Source organism: Ranitomeya imitator, chromosome 1, assembly GCF_032444005.1.
Source record: "Ranitomeya imitator isolate aRanImi1 chromosome 1, aRanImi1.pri, whole genome shotgun sequence".
Taxonomy (NCBI): domain Eukaryota; kingdom Metazoa; phylum Chordata; class Amphibia; order Anura; family Dendrobatidae; genus Ranitomeya; species Ranitomeya imitator.
The window spans coordinates 422,244,812-422,267,141 of NC_091282.1; the positions used below are offsets into that span (position 1 = coordinate 422,244,812).

Genomic DNA, 22,330 nt, shown 5'->3' on the forward strand with positions numbered 1-22,330 from the left:
TGTTTTGTTTCTGCTGATCAGGATGACTGGGTTACCTTTTTGCCGCTGGCCGAGTTTGCCCTTAATAATCGGGCTAGTTCTGCTACCTTGGTTTCTCCTTTCTTCTGTAATTCGGGGTTTCATCCTCGTTTTTCCTCTGGTCAGGTGGAGCCTTCTGATTGTCCTGGAGTGGACATGGTGGTGGATAGGTTGCATCGGATTTGGAGTCATGTGGTGGACAATTTGAAGTTGTCCCAGGAGAAGGCTCAGCAGTTTGCTAATCGCCGTCGCCGCGTGGGTCCTCGACTTCGTGTTGGGGACTTGGTGTGGTTGTCTTCTCGTTTTGTTCCTATGAAGGTCTCTTCTCCTAAGTTCAAGCCTCGGTTCATCGGTCCTTATAGGATCTTGGAAATCCTTAACCCTGTGTCGTTTTGTTTGGATCTCCCGGCATCATTTGCTATTCATAATGTGTTCCATCGGTCGTTGTTGCGGAAGTATGAGGTACCTGTTGTTCCTTCGCTTGAGCCTCCTGCTCCGGTGCTGGTGGAGGGAGAATTGGAGTATGTTGTGGAGAAGATCTTGGATTCTCGTGTTTCCAGACGGAAACTCCAGTATTTGGTCAAGTGGAAGGGTTATGGTCAGGAGGATAATTCCTGGGTGGTTGCCTCTGATGTTCATGCTGATGATTTGGTCCACGCCTTTCATAGGGCTCATCCTGGTCGCCCTGGTGGTTCTCGTGAGGGTTCGGTGACCCCTCCTCAAGGGGGGGTACTGTTGTGAGTTCTGTTTTTGGGCTCCCTCTGGTGGTTACTGATGGTACTGGGTGACTTGTGCTTTCTGCGGTCTCTGGGTTCCACCTGTTCCATCAGGATATGGGAGTTTCCTATTTAACCTGGCTTTCTTGTCATTTCCCCGCCGGCTATCAATGTAATCAGTGTGTCTTGTTTCCTCTGCTACCGGCTTCAGTAATCTTCAGGACAAGCTAAGTTCTGTTTTTTCCTGTTTCACGTTTTGTTTAATTTTTGTCTTGTCCAGCTTGCAGATTTGTGATTCCTTGCTGCTGGTTGCTCTAGTGGGCTGTAATTACTCTTCATGGTCCATGAGTTGGAACATGAGTTCAAGTAATTACAGGATGGTTTTTTGAAGGGTTTTTAGCTGACCGCGCAGTTCTCTTTTGTATCTTCTGCTATCTAGCTTTAGCGGGCCTCATTTTGCTGAATCTGTTTTCATACTACGTATGTGCTTTCCTCTCATTTCACCGTCATTATATGTGGGGGGCTGCTATTTCTGTGGGGGATTTCTCTGGAGGCAAGAGAGGTCTGTGTTTCTTCTAATAGGGGAAGTTAGATCTTCGGCTGGTGCGAGACGTCTAGGATCATCGTAGGCACGTTCCCCAGCTACTGTTAGTTGTGTGTTTAGGTTCAGGGTCGCGGTCAGCTCAGGTTCCATCGCCCTAGAGTTCGTATTGTGTCTGTGCTTGTCCTTTTGTGATTCCCTGCCATTGGGATCATGACACCTGTCCCCCACTGGGACAACCCCCAAAACGCGGTACTCAGTGAAAGGAGGAGGGAGTCTCAGACTAACCCTCCGGACACCTCTGGGCATATATATATATATATATATGTATTCCTGAATTACGTATCCTACCCAATCTTCGATCACCTCACCACCCCTGATTCTAACAGTGATCAGGATATTTTGACGATAAAGAGAATTATAATCACTGGTCAATCCGGGGTGTCCATCCCTTATGAGTTACGGTTTGAGCACTGGGCCCCCAACGGAACTACACTGCTATATAATTCCATCCAAGAATCACCCCACCATTGGGGACAACCTCAGATCCTCTTTGCAGCAACAAACACTGGAAAACCACACAAAACGGTCAGTCTGAACAGTATAACTGCCAACTTACCGTGATTGTTGTGGGGGATGATCAGTCCCAATTTGCAGTGCCTGTGTCCGGTCTGAGGGTCCTTTTGTCTTGTTGTCCTCCGGGGGGCAGAAGCGTTCCTGTTTGGGGCCCCATGTTTGGATGCCAAGCTGTTGAGGGAGGATCTGAAGTGACCCTTCACGGTTGACACAGTGATTTTCAAATTGATTCACAGGGCGTTGCCAGCAACTGAAAATGACCAGATGGAGACTCTGTGTCTCTGTTTGGGGAGATCAAGCAGATCTCTGAGCCCCTGTTTATTGTGTCGCACTTTTCATAATCTTAACAAGTTACACTTCAACCAATCAACATAGGAACACGCAGTTCTTAACCTATAAGAATGCAGGAACAGCCTGTACGTCAAGGTCCCGTAGAACAATACACCCTCAGTGTCATATCTTGTTCAGGCTGGAATAATCAAGGTCTCATAACAACTATGAACTTTTACCTAGTAACAAAAATGTATCTGAAAACAGCAAAATGGATTTAAAAAGCACAAAATGAAGCCTGCTTTAATTTTTCTTAGTTTAACCCTTCACAAAATAACCTAAAACATTCAGAAAAATATAGAGTAAATTATAATATGTGCTGTTGATGAGTTGTACTGAAAAGTAATTAATTTGCCTGTTCACAGCACACGGGTTTATGACCCTCCAGATCCTCCAGGATACTTTGATGGACACGTGTGGCCCATGTATATAAAGCACAAAGAAGAAATGGACAAGCTTCCCAGGGAAATAGGTATTGGATATCTACATTACATACTACATTTATATTTGTGGGGCATATAAGATTACAGAAATTGCAATATGCTCAAAAACATTTAGCTTTTATTCCAATCATTTTTGAGTATTATGTGATACTAGATGGTGGCCCGATTCTAACGCATCGGGTATTCTAGAATATGTATGTATGTATGTATATAGCAGCCACATAGTATATATCACAGGCCACATAGTATATAGGAGCCATGTAGTATATAGCAGTCAAATTCTACGTGGCCTTTGCTATATACTATGTGGCTGCCATATACAGTCATGGCCAAAAGTATTGACACCCCTGCAATTCTGTCAGATAATACTCATTTTCTTCCTGAAAATGATTGCAAACACAAATTATTTGGTATTATTATCTTCATTTAATTTGTCTTAAATGAAAAAACACAAAAGAGAATGAAGCAAAAAGCAAAACATTGATCATTTCACACAAAACTCCAAAAATGGGCCATACAAAAGTATTGGCACTTTCAGCCTAATACTTGGTTGCACAACCTTTAGCCAAAAACAATGCGACCAACCACTTCCGGTAACCATCAATGAGTTTCTTACAATGCTCTGCTGGAATTTTAGACCATTCTTCTTTGGCAAACTGCTCCAGGTCCCTGATATCTGATGGGTGCCTTCTCCAAACTGCCATTTTGAGATCTCTCCACAGGTGTTCTATGGGATTCAGGTCTGGACTCATTGCTGGCCACCTTTAGAAGTCTCCAGTGCTTTCTCTCAAACCATTTTCTAGTGCTTTTTGAAGTGTGTTTTGGGTCATTGTCCTGCTGGAAGACCCATGACCTCTGAGGGAGACCCAGCTTTCTCACACTGGGTTCTACATTATGCTGCAAAATTTGTTGGTAGTCTTCAGACTTCATAATGCCATGCACACGGTTAAGCAGTCCAGTGCCAGAGGCAGCAAAGCAACCCCAAAACATCAGGGAACCTCCGCCATGTTTGACTGTAGGGACCGTGTTCTTTTCTTTGAATGCCTATTTGTTTCTCTTGCAAACTCTATGTTGATGCCTTTGCCCAAAAAGCTCTACTTTTGTCTCACCTGACCAGAGAACATTCTTCCAAAACATTTTAGGCTTTTTCAGGTAAGTTTTGGCAAAATCCAGCCTGGCTTTTTTATGTCTCGGGGTAAGAAGTGGGGTCTTCCTGGGTCTCCTACCATACAGTCCTTTTTCATTCAGATGCCGACAGATAGTACGGGTTGACACTGTTGTACCCTCTGACTGCAGGGCAGCTTGAACTTGTTTGGATGTTAGTCGAGGTTCTTTATCCAACATCAGCACAATCTTGCGTTGAAACCTCTTGTCAATTTTTCTTTTCCGTCCACATCTAGGGAAGTTAGCCACAGTGCCATGGGCTTTAAATTTCTTGATGACACTGCGCACGGTAGACACAGGAACATTCAGTTCTTTGGAGATGGACTTGTAGCCTTGAGATTGCTCATGCTTCCTCACAATTTGGTTTCTCAAGTCCTCAGACAGTTCTTTGGTCTTCTTTCTTTTCTCCATGCTCAATGTGGTACACACAAGGACACAGGACAGAGGTTGAGTCAACTTTAATCCGTTTCAACTGGCTGCAAGTGTGATTTAGTTATTGCCAACACCTGTTAGGTGCCACAGGTAAGTTACAGGTGCTGTTAATTACACAAATTAGAGAAGCATCACATGATTTTTGAACAGTGCCAATACTTTTGTCCACCCCCTTTTTTATGTTTGGTGTGGAATTATATCCAATTTGGCTTTAGGACAATTCTTTTTGTGTTTTTTAATTTAAGACAAATTAAATGAAGATAATAATAACAAAGTATTTGTGTTTGCAATCATTTTCAGGAAGAAAATGAGTATTATCTGACAGAATTGCAGGGGTGTCAATGCTTTTGGCCATGACTGTATATACAATGCATACATACATATTGTAGAATACCCGATGCATTAACACAGCCCAAACAGTATATAGCACAGCCCACGCAGTATATAACACAGCCCACGTAGTATATAGCAGTGTGGGCACCATATCCCTGTTAAAAAAAATAATTAAAATAAAAAATAGTTATATGCTCACCCGCCGGGATCCAGCGAAGCTGTGCCGATGCGCGTGCGGCTGCCGCAATCTTCCGCTCTCAGGATGCATTGCGAAATTACCCAGATGACTTAGCGGTCTCGCTTGTTCTGCAAAATCTAAAAATATTTTTCCACGTAAGTAATTTTTTCCACGTAAATCATTCTAAGTATGTATGAGATGTAAAGCCAAGGTAATAAAATACTTATTAATGATGGTCGAGCACTAAAATGCTCGGGTGCTCGTTGCTTGGGTCGAACAAATTGGAATACTCGGGTACTCGGCCAGAACAAGGAGCCCAATGTAAGTCTATCGGAGACCCGAGTATTTTTACAGTGATCCCCCCCTGGGGGTCCTTTTAAGGTCTAAAAACGTTTGAAAATGATGGAAACACTGATCAAATGACACAGGAACCTCATGGGGATCACCCCTGGAAGCATTCCTGACTCCTAGTTTACAGCCTTAATCATTTTTTTCCGAGATTTCTGCCATTTTTCCCGGTGCACACAAAAAACACATGAAAATGAAGCCAAAACGGGTTTTGCTTGGAAATATGTCAAGGTACATCCTTTGCAGGTTAATAACTTGCCTGTAAGGCCAAACATTTAACCCCAGACCGAAAATTTCCACTCCCACTTAGGCTTAGTTCAGACAGTGCGTTTTTGAAGCGTTTTTCAACTTTAACATTGCTTTCAACCACTACAAATGCATTCACTGGGAAATGTCATTGTAACATTTAACACGCCTAGCTGGCCATGTGGTGTGTGACACATAAGCAGACCCATCTAGATTCATTTACGAAGGAGGGACTCTTAAAGTAACAGGGCCTATTTTTACTGGTGCATCAGGCGGCATTAATCTTCTTAAAGGGCCATTGTGAAACATTGGGTCTCCTAAGCTGTTGTAGCCTATGCTGTGAGTGGATGGGCTGCCAAGAATTACGACGCACCACAATACCCCTGTCATAAGATGTCCAGGGGGACTCCTGAAAAAGTGTTGCATTGAATTCAAGGCCTGTCCTGCTACCAATTCATATGCACCCCAATAAGCCTTTGAACCCAAATACTGGATGGGCCCAGGAAAATCCACTTCACAATATGCATTTTGTGCTCCATACTCCTTTGATTTATACATTGGCGGCAAGGCCAGCCCTGCTGCATAGTCAGTCATATGCACCCCATTACGCCTTGGAACCCACATACTGGATGTGCCCATGAAAATCCACTTCACAATATGCATTTTGTGCTTCATACTCCTTTGTTTTATACATTGGCAGGAAGGCCAGCTCTGCTGCATAGTCATATGCACCCCATTAGGCCTTGGAACTCACATACTGGATGGGCCCAGAAAAATCCACTTCACAATATGCATTTTGTGCTCCATTCTCCTTTGTTTTATACATTGGCAGGAAGGCGAGCCCTGCTGCATAGTCATATGCACCCCATTAGGCCTTGGAACCCACATACTGGATGTGCCCATGAAAATCCACTTTACAATATGCATTTTGTGCTCCATACTCCTTTGTTTTATGCATAGGCAGGAAGGAGACTATTGCTGCATAGTGATATGCACCCCATTAGGCCTTGGAACCCACATACTGGATGGGCCCAGAAAAATCCACTTCACAATATGCATTTTGTTCTCCATTCTCCTTTGTTTTACACATTTGCAGGAAGGCGAGCCCTGCTGCATAGTCATATGCACCCCATTAGGTCTTGGAACCCACATACTGGATGAGCCCAGGAAAATCCATTTCACAATATGCATTTTGTACTCCCATACTCCTTGGTTTTACACATTGGCGACCAGGCCAGCCCTGCTGCATAGTCAGTCATATGCACCCCATTAGGCCTTGGAACCCACATAGTGGATGGGCCCAGGAAAATCCACTTCACAATATGCATTGTGTGCTCCATACGTCTTTGTTTTAGGCCGGTTTCACACGTCAGTGGCTCCGGTACGTGAGGTGACAGTTTCCTCACGGACCGGAGACACTGACTCACGTAGACACATTAAAATCAATGTGTCTCAGCACATGTCAGCGTGTTTTCATGGACCGTGTGTCCGTTTGGAAAACACGGAGACATGTCAGTGTTCATGGGAGCGCACGTATTACATGGACCCATTAAAGTCAACGGGTCCGTGTAAAACACGTATCGCAAACGGATGTTGTCCGTGTGCAGTCCATGTGCCATGCAGGAGACAGCGCTACAGTAAGCGCTGTCCCCCCAGCTTGGTGCTGAAGCCGCTATTCATTTCTTCTCTCCAGCATCGTTTGCTGGAGAGAAGATATGAAAAATCTTTTTTTGTTGTTGTTGTTTTAAAAAAAAGATCCCCCCGAGGTCATTCATCCCTATGTTTATGTGTGGAATCTGACCCGAAATTCGACGGCCTTGTTGATGTTGGTAGTCAACAATGGCCCTCTTCTGCTCACAAATCCTTTCCAACATATGCAGCGTAGAGTTCCAGCGCATGGGGACATCACTCAACAGTCGGTGAGCTGGAAGCTGAAACCGCTGCTGAAGCACGGCAAGGGCAGCTGAAGCTGTAGCTGACTTTCTGAAATGGGCAGACAGACGGCGTACTTTCACTAGCAGATCCGGCAGCTCTGGGTAGCTTTTCAGAAAACGTTGAACCACAAGGTAAAGCCTGATCATGCTGGTGGTGGTCAGGCTGGTTGTTTTGCTACCCCTGTTGATGCGAGCATGGCAGGTGCTGCAAATGGCCTGTTTGGGGTTATCGGCAGAATCTTTAAAAAATAGCCAGACTCGGGAAGATCTCACAGGTGGAATGGCAACTTCACTCAAGTTGGTGTTTCGGGGAACGGATGCACGCCTTCTGTCTGTGGCCACCACACTGCTTCTTCATGCCTGTTGGGGGATATGCCTCCTTCCCCATTTGTGCTGTTGTCCTCGCTATGCATGTCCTCCAGCCAGGTTGGGTCAGTCACTATGTCATCCACCACCTTGTCTTCCACATCCGCACCCTGCTCCTCCTCCTGACTTTCTGGCAATTGTGTCACATCATCGTCCACCTCTTGTGACACTTTCTTACCATCGCTTTCATGTGACCGGGGCTGGTCAAAGCTTTTGGCAGCTCTACATGCAATCTCATCTTTACCCACTTCAAGGTGACCGGCAGAGATTTCTGAATCTTGAAATGGAAAACTGAACAGCTCTTCAGAGTGTCCAAGTGTGGGATCAGTTGTCTCAGGGCACTCGGCATGGTGGGAGGAAGGAGGATCAGGGTGGGAATATCCTGGCCACACTCACGGCTACTTAGACTTGACCGTGCGGAAGACAAGGTGGTGGTGGTGGCTAAGTGACTGGAAGCATTATCTGCTATCCAACCAACAACTGTTTCACACTGCTCTGGCTTCAATAGTGGTGTGCTGTGGTTCCCCAGAAACTGGGACAGGAAGGTCGAGCGAGAAGATGTGGGTCTTTGTTGTTGACCACTTTCACCTTGCCCACGGCCTCGTCCTCTGGATGCACCATCAGCATCACGTCCACTTCCCCTTCCCTTGCCTTAACCATTTTAAATGGACTACTGCACTATTTCAAATGCTCAACACAAATGTCTTTATTACTAGCGAAATAATATGTGATCACTATGCCTGCAAATCTACGATTTTTCAAACCCAAACACCAGGCAGGCCTCAGCCTGACCTAACAGACTGTATTCATTTTTTTTTTAAAGTTAATTTATGCTAAATAGCGCTGTATAGAATTAGAGTATCACACAGCCAAAAAATAAGTACACCGGCCTCCAATGCTCAAACTTAGAGCACAGAGATATATGACGGCTGTAACAGAAATACCACACTGGCAAATCTGTGGCCTTTGAATTTTTTGGGATGCTAAATTGCGCCGTATAGAATTTGAGTACCACACTGCTACAAAATAAGTACACCGGCCTCCAATGACCTAACTTGAAGCACAGAGAAATATGACGGCTGTAATGGAAATACCACACTGGCAAATCTGTGGTCTTTCAATTTTTTGGGGAGGCCAAATAGCGCTGTATAGAATTCGAGTATCACACAGCTATAAAAGAAGTATACCGGCCTCCAATGACCTAACTTGGAGCACAGAGATATATGACGGCTGTAACGAAAATATCACACTGGCAAATCTGTGGCGTTTCAATTTTTTTGGATGCTAAATAGCGCTGTATAGAATTTGCGTATCACACAGCTACAAAATAATACACCGGCCTCCAATGACCTAACTTAGAGCACAGAGATATATGACGGTTGACGGCTGTAACGGAAATACCACACTGGCAAATCTGTGGCCTTTAAATTTTTTTGGATGCTAAATAGCGCTGTATAGAATTTGAGTATCACACAGCCATAAAATAAGTACACTGGCCACCAATGACCAAACTTAGAGCACAGAGATATATGACGGCTGTAAGGGAAATACCACACTGGCAAATCTGTGGCCTTTCAATTTTTTTAATGCTAAATAGCGCTGTATAGAATTTGAGTATCACGCAGCCACAAAATAAGTACACTGGCCTCCAATGACCAAACTTGGAGCACAGATATATATGAGGCCTTTTTCGGTGAATTTAAAACACCAACAAAAAAAAAAGGGGGCACAAGGGTAGCACACACAACTATGCTATGTGTGCCTGACAAACTATCACTTTTCAACAGGCCTCAGTCTGACAGAACAGACTGTATATATTTTTTTTTTGGGGGGGGGGAGGATTTAAAAAAAAAAAAAAAAAAAAAAGGTACATAGACAGTAAAAAAGCTGCAGCAGCAACAGCAGCAGGCAGTTATGGAGCTTTGGGAAGGATGCAGTGGGACCAATGGACGCACATACAGTGCCTGCAGGCCTTGCACTGATGTGGATATGCTGTGCCCTGCCTACCTAGCGCTGCAATATCGGGACCCACGAATTAGCCCTAAAAAGGACTGTTGGTTTCTGAGGAGTTGTGGATGTAAGAGTTGCAGACCTACACTAACTCTAAAACCACGATTCTGACCCTATCTCGGCAGCAGCTCTCCCTACTCTCGCTGAGACAGGAACAGAATGCGGAGAGCAGAGCGGTGCCAGGTCTCTTATACTCAGGATGATGACTGCACGACCACAACAAACATGGCTGCGGTGTTTCATGGCCTGGCAGACAATCCCTGCACCGTGATTGGGTCTCTAAAGTCCGCCAAAACTGCTGGGTGGAGACTGCAGTTACCGTCGAATAATCACGGAAATGCTCACTGCTCGCCAAGTACACCGAGCATAGCGATACTCGGGCGAGTAACGAGTAGTGGCGAGCACGCTCGCTCATCACTAATATTTACCAATTGCCATCTTCCTGGTTTGCAGTGTCACTCCTGTCCTCTTTTATGTCACGTTACCTGAAAACAGAGATGCTGGATCACACATGGGTTTATATGTGGACCAGAAAACGCTTTCATAATGTAAGTCTACAGAGCCTCGTCATTAGGGTGCAGTCAGACTGCCGTATTACTCCCACAAGGATCGCAATCCTCGGACTGGCTGTCAGCTCTCCTGACTTGAATGTGACAGCTACATAGAAATACACAATGCCACGCTTAGGAGAGTGACTGGCCAGTCCGAGGATTGCGATGTGATCCTCGTGCGAGTAATACGGCCGTCTGACTGCAACCTTAGTCTAATAGACTGACATTGATTGGAGAGGAACCACACCACACAGCTGTCTTTGTGTGAGCTGGTAAGAGAGGCTCGCTCACGTGACCCAGAAGCTGACCCATAGCGGCACTGGATTACATCTCTTACATAATTAGATCAAACTAAGGGAAAAAAATAAATGGGACTTCTTCTTTAATAAATGATAGTGATTTCTTCTTTAATTAGAAAATTATACACTGCCAAGCCTCTGATATATATATATTCCTGTTTATTTTTTAATCATTATTTGCTTTTTTAGTTTTTGTGGATGGCATGAGCACAAAAGAGGAAATTTTCTGTAGCGTGTATGCTGACATTAAAAAAATTGGTAAGTTACTTTATTGAATATATATTACTTGCATGATTACCATAAGTCTATTGACCATTTACATATTGCTGGTATATAGTTTTTTTTTTTTTTACAATAAACACTCCTTAACATTGAAATTGTGACACCAAAAAGGAAAAGTTGTGAAGTATGATAATCATAGGATCCATCAACATGTTATTGATTTACAAAAAAATGAGAAATGAAAGCAAAATTCCAAAACAACTCGATTTATTCAGTATGACATGTGAGCACCATGTGCAGAAGTACACACACTTACACACTTTGGCTGTGATCATTGAGGTTATTAATGATTGTCGGTGGAGTGTTCTATCACACGGAGTGTTCTTGGACACACAAGTCATCAAGATCTGCTGCTGGCAGTTCTCTTTGCAATTGCCGTCCAATAACGTCCTATTTGTCTTCGATGGAAGAAAATGTAGGCGATGCTGCATACCATGGTTGCACATTTAGGCCACACCGGCTGCTCATACTATAGTTGCACAAGCAACATACAACCTGGCATTGTTGTGTTGAAAAACAGCCCATGGGACACTCTGGAGAAATGATTATAACACTGTTTCTATGACCAAATCAATGTAATGCTAATCTGTTAGTATACTTGGAATGAAGACTATTTCACCCTGTTAAAGCCACAGACGCACCGAAAATTGCTCCAATCAATATATAAAAAAAAATATAAAATATGTGTAAAAAGTGCAGATTCAATAATCCGATGCTCTGTGAGAGAAGTGAAAACCACAAAACCAGGAGAAACAGCTCAAACAACCACTCTGTGGATTACCAGGGAAGCATCACACAGGACTGGATTATAAGATGCCTTTATTGAATATTGATGGCAAAGTAAAAACAGCAAATATCTGTGCGCATAGCAGGACTAGGAAACAACACATATAATTGTTTCACAGCCTAGGTAATATTGGCTGACCTAATTTATATATGGATAAATCCATCTAGAGTGAAAAATAATGTGCAATAATATAACACAAAAAGTAAAAAAATACAATTATCAAAAAAGTGCAATGTGCAAAGCAGCAATTCACATCCAAAACTGGTGTAAATATATAGCAGTATACTCAAATAATTCATAGGTACAATATATCAGATCCAGATATAATATAATATATTATCCAAAGTGCAATGTGCAAAGCAGCAATTCACATATCAAAACCTGGTCGCACAGCAATTGTATCAATAAACTAAAAGTGCTATGTGCAAAAGGAGGGATAAAAAGTACTCATTATCTACCTTAGGGAGTCGCCACGTCCTTTATTTGCGGACCCCTATTATTTTACCCTGCACCTTAATCCCAGAAGTAGGACCAGTGTGACGTTCCCTCATGAAAGCCTTTTTTATTATGGTGCCCATGTGTTCTCCTGACTACTCTCCAGCTATCATTGCATTCAAGACAAAAGAGAGACTCCTCACTACAGAAGATAGACCTCCATTCCAGCCTGCATTGCACCATTACAGCCTTTGAGAGCGGTGGATAATAATCTTTATTTTTATATAGCACTAACATATTCCGCAGCGCTTTGCACACATTATCATCACTGTCCCCGATGGGGTTCACAATCTAAATTCTCTATCAGTATGTCTTTGGAGTGTGGGAGGAAACCGGAGTGCCCGGAGGAAACCCACGCAAATACGGAGAGAACATACAAACTCCTTGCAGATGTTGTCCTTGGTGGGATTTGAACCCAGGACTCCAGCAGTGCAAGGCTGCAGTACTAACCACTGAGACATCGTGTGAATGAAACACCGGTAGCTGGATGTCTAGCTCATAGCCCAGGGTTATTCAAGCATCTTCTGATGGGTTGTGTAGACACTGTTTGACACGTTAGGCTTGGTGTGCGACGTCCAATTTCACTTGCAGTACAGAATGGATTAGTAGTGGAAGTAGTGGTACAGCCATTTCTCCAAAGTGTCCCAGGAGCCAATTTTCAAGACAACAACGCCAGGCCACATGTGGCTCGTGCTACTGTGAGCAGCCTATAAATTATGAACATATCTATCAGTTCTACAATTTGCATAACTCCATGAGTTTTCCTTCTTGGCGTTGCAATTTAAATGTTGAGTAGTGCATAGTATTGAGTGTATAATGAAAGATAATATAATGTGCAGCTTCATGTCATTAGTTTGTTAAAGGGTTTGTGGCACGTTTTTAAAAAATGACCCTATCCTCTGTATAAGAGATAACTCACTGATCGCTGTTGAGCTGACCACTGGGACCCCCAAGGATCCTAGGAACAGGTCACGGTTCAGGGAGCACATGCCCATTCACCTGTATTCAATAGCCGGCAGCGCTTTGGATGCAGCAGACATTGGCGCTGCCAATTACTGACCTGCGCACCTGCCCTCATACATAAGCTACTCTCTGTACCCTTGAGAAGCTGGCCACTGCAGCACTCATTCTTATTTTCTTATTACAATACATTACTATTTTAAAGGAGGTTTCCAGCCTGATGTAAAAACCCTCAGGCTTTATACAATGAAAGTTTTTTAATTCCTCTGTAAACTAAATGCAGTTGCAAAAATGCGCATCTCTGGATATATGTAAAAATGGCCCTGTACAGACACCAAGATTTTCAGGTACTAAGATTATAAGGAGTTTATTGAACTGTAATTAATTTGTCTCTGTTTTTAAAGCTCTACACTGTACATCCTAAGGACTCTAAGAAACCGAAGAGCAACAAAAACTGTGGACCAACAGACATAAAGCAGCTCCTGTAAAGATGTAGAAGAGGCCTGTGTGCTACGGGCTGTGTTCTGGCTACAGTCACACTACACTTCTCGTCGCCGGTATACGGCCACATCAAAGTCGCACATGCAGTGCCAGCACTGCTTTCTTATGAATTGTCGAAGCAATGAAAGCGTTTTCTCAGCTTTTAAAAAAATAAACTGACAGCTGCATATGTGATAACATAGTGAAAATAATACTATGCTAAATATGTAATCCCCTCATCTTCAGGTCTCCTAGTTTGTGGTCTCTCTATGTTCTATGCTAATATTACCCATGCTGTACAGGTAATAAACATTCAAGACCATCACTGGTGGAGTAGATACTGACATTACTGCAATGATTGGCTGGAGCCGTCACATATCGGTGCAGCACGTCACAGCTTCAGCAAAACAAGTGCAGGTCGGACAGGGACCATGGACTTGGAAATTTATTGTGGCAAGTACAAATACACTGCTCAAAAAAATTAAGGGAACACTAAAATACCACATCCTAGATATCTCTCGGAATGAAATATTCCAGTTGCAAATTTTTATTCATTGCATAGTGGAATGTGTTCAGAACTATAAAGCATAACAATTATCAATGCAAATCAAATTGAATATCCCACGGAGGTCTGGATTTGGAATGATACTCAAAATCAAAGTGGAAAATCAAATTACAGGCTGATCCAACTTCAGAGGAAATGCCTCATGACAAGGAAAAGATTCTCAGTATTGTGTGTGGTCTTTACGTCAGGGGTGTCAAACTGCATTCCTCGAGGGCCGCAAACAGGTCATGTTTTTAGGATTTCCTTGTATTGCACAGGTGATAATTTAATCACCTGCACAGAATGATTCCAGCACCTTGTGTAATGCAAAGGAAATCTTGAAAACACGCATGGTCTGAGACCCTCGAGGAATGCAGTTTGACACCCCTGCTTTACGTGTCTGTATGACCTCCCTACTGTACAACTCCTGGGCATGCTCCTGATGAAGCGGCGGATGGTCTCCTGAGGGATCTCCTCCCAGACCTGGACTAAAGCATCCGCCAACTCCTGGACAGTCTGTGGTACAACGTACCGTTGGTGGATGGTACGAGACATGATGTCCCAGATGTGCTCAATCAGATTCAGGTCTGGGGAGTGGGCGGGCCAGTCCATAGTTTCAATGCCTTCATCTTGCAGGAACTGCTGACACACTACAGCCACATGAGGTCTGGCATTGTCCTGCATTAGGAGGAACCCAGGGCCAACCGCACCAGTATATGGTCTCACCAGGGGTCTGACGATTTCATCTCGGTACCTAATGGCAGTCAGGCTATCTCTGGCGAGCACATGGAGGGCTGTGCGGCTCTCCAAAGAAATGCAACTCCACACCATTACTGACCCACTGCCAAACCGGTCATGCTGAAGGATGTTGCAGGCAGCAGATCACTCTCTATGGCATCTCCAGACTCTGTCATGTCTGTCACATGTGCTCAGTGTGAACCTGCTTTCATCTGTGAAGAGCACAGGGCGCCAGTGGCGAATTTGCCAATCCTGAGGTTCTGTGGCAAATGCCTAGCGTCCTGCACGGTGTTGGGCTGTGAGCACAACCCCCATCTGTGGACATCGGGCACTCAGACCATCCTCATGGAGTCGGTTTCTAACAGTTTGTGCAGACACATGCACATTAGTGGCCTGATGGAGGTAATTTTGCAGTTTTGCAGGGCTCTGGGAGTGCTCCTCCTGTTTCTCCTTGCACAAAGGCGGAGGTAGCGGTCCTGCTGCTGAGTTTTTGCCCTCTTACGGCCCTCTCAACGTCTCCTGGTAGCGCCTCCAGCCTTTGGACACTACAGAAGTTTTAATTTCTTGGAGTTATATTCTGTTGTTTAAGTGTTCCCTTTATTTTTTTGAGCAGTGTACATTTTAAGGCTATAGACATTATTTAATTAGGTTATTCCATATACAACTAATTGTATTTTATTTTTTATGTGCAGAAAACTAAATTTAAATCTCAATGACCCAATTGAGTGACCAAAGTTGGGTGACTACTTAATGACTACACTTTAGAAATACTGGACTTTAGTGTGCATTGTGTTTATGAGTCGCCCTGCGGGCTAGGGGTACTCAGTACCGGGTCTGGTATTTCACAGGGGGATGTCATGGTGTCTGTGACCCGGTCCGTGGCCCAGGGCACTCATGTAAAAGGGAAAGGTCTTTAAAGGGATAGAGTTTATATTCGTGACGCCACCTGTGGTATTCGGTCAGGGTGACCGATGCTGCTTTAAGAGGTCTGCTGGGGTGATGTTATGGCAGCTAGATGGTATACCTTCCCACAGGTGAAGTGTATTCCCAGGGCTTCCCGGTGTGTAGATGGTAGAATGGTGAGAGGCGCAGAGAAGAACGAGGACACAAAGTTGCAGTCTCTTTACCTTTACTGAAGACTTCAGCATCCACAGTCCAGGGCACCAGATTACAGAGCAAGCAGAGTCCGGCCGGATTGGAGGCAAGTCCAGAGTCCCCTTGTCCAGGTGGAAATCAGTAGCCTTCCTTTGCGCTGCAGTGTTGTAGTCCCTTACTGCTAAGATTCTCATAAAGTCCTCACAACTGTTGTAGACGTTATGTCTCTCTCTCTATGTCCCCTGGATAGGATAGGACAAACCCGTATGACTGGTGGCTTGAGGCATTTTATAGGGACTCTAGCATGCCCCAGCTTCTAAGGGGTGCCACCGTGCCTCCTGGGTGTTGGGCGGACAAGTAACGCGAAATTAGCTGTCCTGCCGGTCTCTGGAGCAAGGCATAAAGGTCGTTACTCCCTCGGTGTTCCGGCTACCGGGCTTCTGCGCCTCAGAAGGAGGCAGCCTGTGTAGGGCTGGTCCCCTCCTGATATCCACTCCTTTGCTATGACTTCTTTGCATGCTCGCTTCAATACAATTCTGCCTTCGATGTCTCTTTCTAAGAACTGCAGCTCTGAGGGCATGCACAGCTCTGTATCCTTCTCCTTTGCTCACTGACAGGATCCCACCCCTGCCAGGGACCAACTAACTGAGCGGAGCTCAGCTAGCAACTTACTAACTTTCCCTAAAGCAGCAACTGACTAACTATCCCTACAGGCCACCAGTTTTACCTATGTGTGGGGAGTGACCTAATAAATAGGAGCAAGGCTCCCCTGGTGGCCTGGAGTGTGAAATGTGTTGCATGTTTGTGGTACCTGGTTGCAGTTATCCTTCATTGCCTCCAAATGTAGCATCACTCTCCCCAAGAGGAAAGCAATACCACTGCGACGACCAGGACCCTGGGGCACCGCATTTACAATACACAAAAAGATTTTATTCCAACCATGTTTAAAGTAGGTCTCTATCCAAAATCCTGATTACTACACATCTACTTAGGAAACAAAGATAATTAGTGAGTAAGGCCACATTCACACGTTCAGTATTTGGTGAGTTTTTTTACATTAGTATTTGTAAAACGAAACCAGGAGTGGAACGATCAGAGGAAAAGTATAATAGAAACTCGTCACCACTTCTGTATTTATCACCCACTCCTGGTTTGGGCTTAAAAATACTGAGGTAAAATACTAACCAAATACTGCTAGTGTGAATACGGCCTAAAGTTCAAATACTGGTGGATTAGTTGAGCTATGAGAGACCTTCTGGAGAGCCATAAATTTGGTAGTCTATGGTTAACATCCCAAAATTATTGGATTACCAACAGGAAATCAAGTAATCCATCTACTATTTTTATTTTCATTGAGCCTTGTGTAAGATCCTGTGCTATCCCAAGAGTGTCTCCATCTGGATGGCAGGTGCAACATTACAAATGTATTATTGTCAAATACGCTGCTCTGACATCACATGTGGGTTTCAATCAGGTGAACTACTGTGATGTCACAATGGTATTTCTGCCATGTAAGTTGCTGTGACCTCGATGTGATTCAGACGTCCATTGTGATGTCACAGTATTTCATACCTCCCAACTTTTGAAGATGGGAAAGAGGGATAAAGTCTGTGGCGCGCAACGCATGCCACGGCAACTTTTAGGCCATGCCTCTGACCACACCCATTCATAACTAGTCACACCCATATCCACGTCCCAACCACACCCATTTAGCACTGCTGATCACACTGTTTCATAAAGAATAATTATAAACCAAAAAATATGGCTACACAGTGCTCCATACTGTATAATGGCCACACATGATGTTCCATACTGTATAATGGCCACACATGGTGCTCAATACTGTGTAATGGCCACACAGTGCTCCATACTGTATAATGGCCCCACAATGCTCCATACTGTATAATGGCCCCACATGATGCTCCATACTGTATAATGACCACAAATGATGCTCCATACTGTACAATGGCCCCACATGATGCTCCATACTGTATAATGACCGCACATGATGCTCCATACTGTATAATGGCCACATAGTGCTCCATCTATATATATAATTGCCTAATGTTTTTTCCGTCTGTCTGTCTGTCTGTCTGTCCTGGAAATCCCACGTCTCTGATTGGTCGAGGCCGCCAGACCTTGACCAATCAGCGACGGGCACAGCGACGATGATGTCATAAAGGACGTAGAAATCCCGCGTTTCTGATTCAGCTACGGGCACAGTATCGACGTAGATGTCATAATGGTTGCCATGGCGATGATGATGTCATAAAGGTTGCCTCGACCAATCAGCGACGGGCACAGTCTGCCGCGAATTCTGGAATCATCATTGTCCATATACTACGGGGATATGCATATTCTAGAATACCCGATGCGTTAGAATCGGGCCACAATCTAGTACTGTATAATGGCCACACATGATGCTCCATACTGTATAATGACTGCACATGATGCTTCATGCTGTATAATGGCCACACATGATGCTCCATACTGTATAATGGCCACACATGTTGCTCCATACTGTATAATGGCCACACATTATGATCCATACTGTATAATGGCCCCACATGATGCTCCATACTGTAATGACCGCACATGATGCTCCATACAGTATAATGACCCCACATGATGCTCCATACTATATAATGACTGCACATGATGCTCCATACTGTATAATGGCCAGACATGATGCTCCATACTGTATAATGGCCACACATGATGCTCCATACTGTATAATGGCCACACATGATGCTTCTTACTGTATAATGGCCACACATGATGTTCCATACTGTATAATGACCGCACATGATGCTCCATACTGTATAATGACTGCACATGATGCTCCATACTGTATAATGACTGCACATGATGCTCCATACTGTATAATGGCCAGACATGATGCTCCATACTGTATAATGGCCACACATGATGCTCCATACTGTATAATGGCCACACATGATGCTCCATACTGTATAATGGCCACACATGATGCTCCATACTGTATAATGGCCACACATGATGCTTCTTACTGTATAATGGCCGCACATCATGTTCCATACTGTATAATGACTGCACATGATGCTCCATACTGTATAATGACTGCACATGATGCTCCATATTGTATAATGACTGCACATGATGCTCCATACTGTATAATGACTGCACATGATGCTACATACTGTATAATGACTGCACATGATGCTCCATACTGTATAATGGCCAGACATGATGCTCCATACTGTATAATGGCCACACATGATGCTCCATACTGTATAATGGCCACACATGATGCTTCTTACTGTATAATGGCCACACATGATGTTCCATACTGTATAATGACCGCACATGATGCTCCATACTGTATAATGACTGCACATAATGCTCCATACTGTGTAATGACTGCACATGATGCTCCATACTATATAATGGCCAGACATGATGCTCCATACTGTATAATGGCCACACATGATGCTCCATACTGTATAATGGCCACACATGATGCTCCATACTGTATAATGGCCACACATGATGCTTCTTACTGTATAATGGCCACACATCATGTTCCATACTGTATAATGACTGCACATGATGCTCCATACTGTATAATGACTGCACATGATGCTCCATACTGTATAATGGCCAGACATGATGCTCCATACTGTATAATGGCCACACATGATGCTCCATACTGTATAATGGCCACACATCATGCTCCATACTGTATAATGGCCACACATGATGCTTCTTACTGTATAATGGCCACACATGATGTTCCATACTGTATAATGACTGCACATGATGCTCCATACTGTATAATGACTGCACATGATGCTCCATACTGTATAATGACTGTACATGATGCTCCATACTGTATAATGGCCACACATGATGCTCCATACTGTATAATGGCCACACATGATGCTTCTTACTGTATAATGGCCACACATCATGTTCCATACTGTATAATGACTGCACATGATGCTCCATACTGTATAATGACTGCACATGATGCTCCATACTGTATAATGGCCAGACATGATGCTCCATAATGTATAATGGCCACATATGATGCTCCATACTCTATAATGGCCGCACATGATGCTACATACTGTATAATGACTGCACATGATGCTCCATACTGTATAATGACCACACATGATGCTCCATACTGTATAATGACTGCACATGATGCTCCATACTGTATAATGGCCGCACATGATGCTCCATACTGTATAATGGCCACATATGATGCTCCATACTGTATAATGGCCGCACATGATGCTACATACTGTATAATGACTGCACATGATGCTCCATACTGTATATTGGCCGCACATGATACTTCGTACCGTATAATGGCCACACATAGGTACTCCTACACACGCGGCTGCGCTCCGTACACTTTGCACACACGGCTCTGTTCCGTACACCTCGTACATATGCGGCTACGCTCCGTACACCTCGTACACGTTCAGCTCCGCTCCATACACCTCATACACACACGGCTCCGCTCCGTACACCTCGTACACATTCAGCTCCGCTCCATACAACTTGTACACATTCAGCTCCGCTCCATACACCTCGTACACATTCAGTTCCGCTCCATACACCTCATACACACACAGCTCCGCTCCATACACCTCTTACACACATGGCTCTGTTACATCCACACTGTTAACAACTCCTGACCCCACACACAAGGCAGCTTACTTACCTCATCCAGCAGCACCATGGCAAGATGGCAACCAGCACAGCCGAGTCCTCCACCCTGTGACCTCATCACAGGTCCTGTGCCCACTGAGCAGCCAAAATGTGGTGTGCTGTGCTCAGGCTGCTCTGCGGGTGCAGGGATGAGGCTGACTGCCTGATATTGCAGCACACCTCCCAACCAATGCGGGACAAATAATGTCCTGCCCGGGATTGCGGGGCTGACTGTCAAAATTAGGACAGTCCCGCTGGATCCGGGACGGTTGGGAGGTATGTATTTTAACCTAAGGCTGAATTCAGATGTTAGTGTATCATGGTCTGAATATGGACTGCGATTTACACACACAGGCTGCCCACAAATGTCCTGACCTGAACTTGACTGTCAAGATCAGGTCAGGTGACCCGCCACCAGTCTATGCATCTGCATCGTGGTCTATAATTATATATTATAATGGTACCGTGACACATGGACGTCTTATTTCAGCCTCAGGTAAAGATATTGCGACATGAAAAAAATCAATCAAGTGAAACAGATTTTTTGTATAGAGCACTTGTGTTTAACCCCTTCACCCCAAAGCCTGTTTTCACCTGATAGGGCCAATTTTTACAATTCTGACCACTGTCATTTTATGAGGTCATAAATCTGAAACGCTTCAACGGATCCTGGTGATTCTGACACTGTTTTCTCGTGACATATTGTACTTCATGATAGTGGTAAAACTTCTTCGATATGACTTGCATTTATTTGTGAAAAAAAACAAAAATTTGACGGAAATTATGAAAATTTAGCAATTTTCAAACTCTTAGTTTTTATGCCCTTAAATTAGAGAGTTATATCACATAATATAGTTAATAAACAACATTTCCCACATGTCTGCTTTACATCAGCACAATTTTGGAAACATAATTTTTTTTTGTTAGGGAGTTATAAGGGTTAAAAGTTGACCAGCGATTTCTCATTTTTGCAACAAAATTTGCAAAACCATTTTTTTACGGACCACCTCACACTTGAAGTGACTTTGAGGGGTCTATATGACAGAAAATGCCCAAAAGTGACACCATTCTAAAAACTGCACCCCTCAAGGTACTCAAAACCACATTCAAAAAGTTTATTAACCCTTCAGGTGCTTCACAGGAATTTTTTGAATGTTTAAAAAAATTGAACATTTAACTTTTTTTTCACAAAATTTTTACTTCAGGTCCAATTTGTTTCATTTTACCAAGGGTAACAGGAGACATTGGATGATAAAAGTCGTTGTACAATTTGTCCTGAGTACGCCGATACCCCATATGTGGGGGTAAACCACTGTTTGGGCACATGGCAGAGCTCGGAAGGGAAGGAGCGCCATTTGACTTTTCAATGCAAGATTTGCTGGAATTGAGATCGGAGCCCATGTCACGATTGGAGAGCCCCTGATGTGCCTAAACAGTGGAAACCCCCACAAGTGACACCATTTTGGAAAGTAGACCCCCTAAGGAACTAATCTAGATGTGTGGTGAGCACTTTGAACCTCCAAGTGCTTCACAGAAGTTTATAATGTAGAGCCGTAAAAAAAATTTCATATTAATTTTCACAAAAAATGATTTTTTGCCCCAAATTTTTTATTTTCCCAAGGGTAACAGGATAAATTGGACCCCAAAAGTTGTTATGCAATTTGTCCTGAGTACGCCGATAATTCATATATGGGGATAAACCACTGTTTGAGCGCATGGCAGAGCTCGGAAGGGAAGGAGTGCCATTTGACTTTTCAATGCAA

The 22,330-nt window shown here is 43.8% G+C and overlaps 1 protein-coding gene across 1 annotated transcript in view; it reads left to right on the top strand.

The window, feature by feature from the left end:
* Positions 1–13,814, top strand: part of NMRK1 (nicotinamide riboside kinase 1) — a 64,717-nt gene extending 50,903 nt beyond the window's left edge. Inside the window, exons 7-9 of the mRNA XM_069763207.1 lie at positions 2,547–2,653; positions 10,675–10,743; positions 13,414–13,814. Of these exons, the coding sequence (XP_069619308.1) occupies positions 2,547–2,653; positions 10,675–10,743; positions 13,414–13,433 (196 nt within the window). The 3' untranslated portion in view covers positions 13,434–13,814. The remainder of the gene's footprint in view (positions 1–2,546; positions 2,654–10,674; positions 10,744–13,413) is intronic.
* Positions 13,815–22,330: the final 8,516 nt, after the last annotated feature.